The 881-nt window shown below is 39.7% G+C and overlaps 1 protein-coding gene across 1 annotated transcript in view; it reads right to left on the reverse strand.

Annotated features, from left to right (window-relative positions):
- The window catches only part of LOC107460442 (probable BOI-related E3 ubiquitin-protein ligase 2), a gene marked incomplete in the record, with an annotated part of 2,163 nt that extends 1,362 nt beyond the window's left edge, over window positions 1–801 (reverse strand). Inside the window, 3 exon segments of the mRNA XM_016078807.3 lie at window positions 1–242; window positions 447–532; window positions 610–801. Coding sequence (XP_015934293.1) covers window positions 1–242; window positions 447–532; window positions 610–656 — 375 coding nt within the window.
- Window positions 802–881: the final 80 nt, after the last annotated feature.

Raw genomic sequence — 881 nt, forward strand, 5'->3', positions numbered from 1 at the left:
ATCAATATCGTCAACAACGAGCGAAGACAAAGCAGAATCTCCGGTGGAAGGAAAACGGGTATTGTCGAGTGACAAACCCAACCCAGTGGAAACCGGTCGAAGCTGCATGAAATCAACACAGGATACCTGAGAATTGTTCTCCAAAAAATCATGTTCCTTTAACCTTTTTCCCTCCTTCTCCAAACCGTAACTCCATTGCAAATCGGCACCGCCATCAGCCGGAGCAAGCCCAGCAACAATTACTATAAAAACAGCACGAAACCGCATACCGAACAAAATGTTAATGAAAATTCAAAGTTCAAAATAGAAGCTTTGAAACCTAGGTGATGCAAAGTTGCTTCCTTTTCTTTAGCAGGTAGTGAAAGTAAGAAGAGAGAGCGAGAAAATTGAAAAACAAAAAAACAAAAAAACAAAAACCAAAGACCTAAATGGAGAAATTGACATACAGGGAGGACTGTGGAGCAAATCGGTGGGGTTAAAGTAGGAGTTGGGTTGCGACATCTGAGCATCAGAATCGATCGTGTGGAAATTTCTGCGAAAAAAGAAGAGACAGATTAAGGGGACTTTATTGTTAGGGGTTTTAGAAAATTTGAATGCAAAGAAAATTACATGAAAGATTGGGGTTTGTGTGGTTGGTAGTGTTGTCGGAAGTCCATGGAAGTGGATTAGATGAGCACTGCACAAATCAGGATTCAGGGCACCAACCGGAAATCTCTTTCTAATTCCAACTTGCTCCTCCGCCCAACGATGAACGATATGCTTTGGTCAAAGAGATTTAAAAGAGACCGTCATAAAACCAAAAAATTCTCTCCCCAAACGAAGGAAACGAAAAAAAAAAACCAGAAAAGTATGGAATAAACTTTTTTAAAACTTTTTTTTAA

The sequence above is a fragment of the Arachis duranensis genome, chromosome 8, assembly GCF_000817695.3.
Source record: "Arachis duranensis cultivar V14167 chromosome 8, aradu.V14167.gnm2.J7QH, whole genome shotgun sequence".
Lineage (NCBI taxonomy): Eukaryota > Viridiplantae > Streptophyta > Magnoliopsida > Fabales > Fabaceae > Arachis > Arachis duranensis.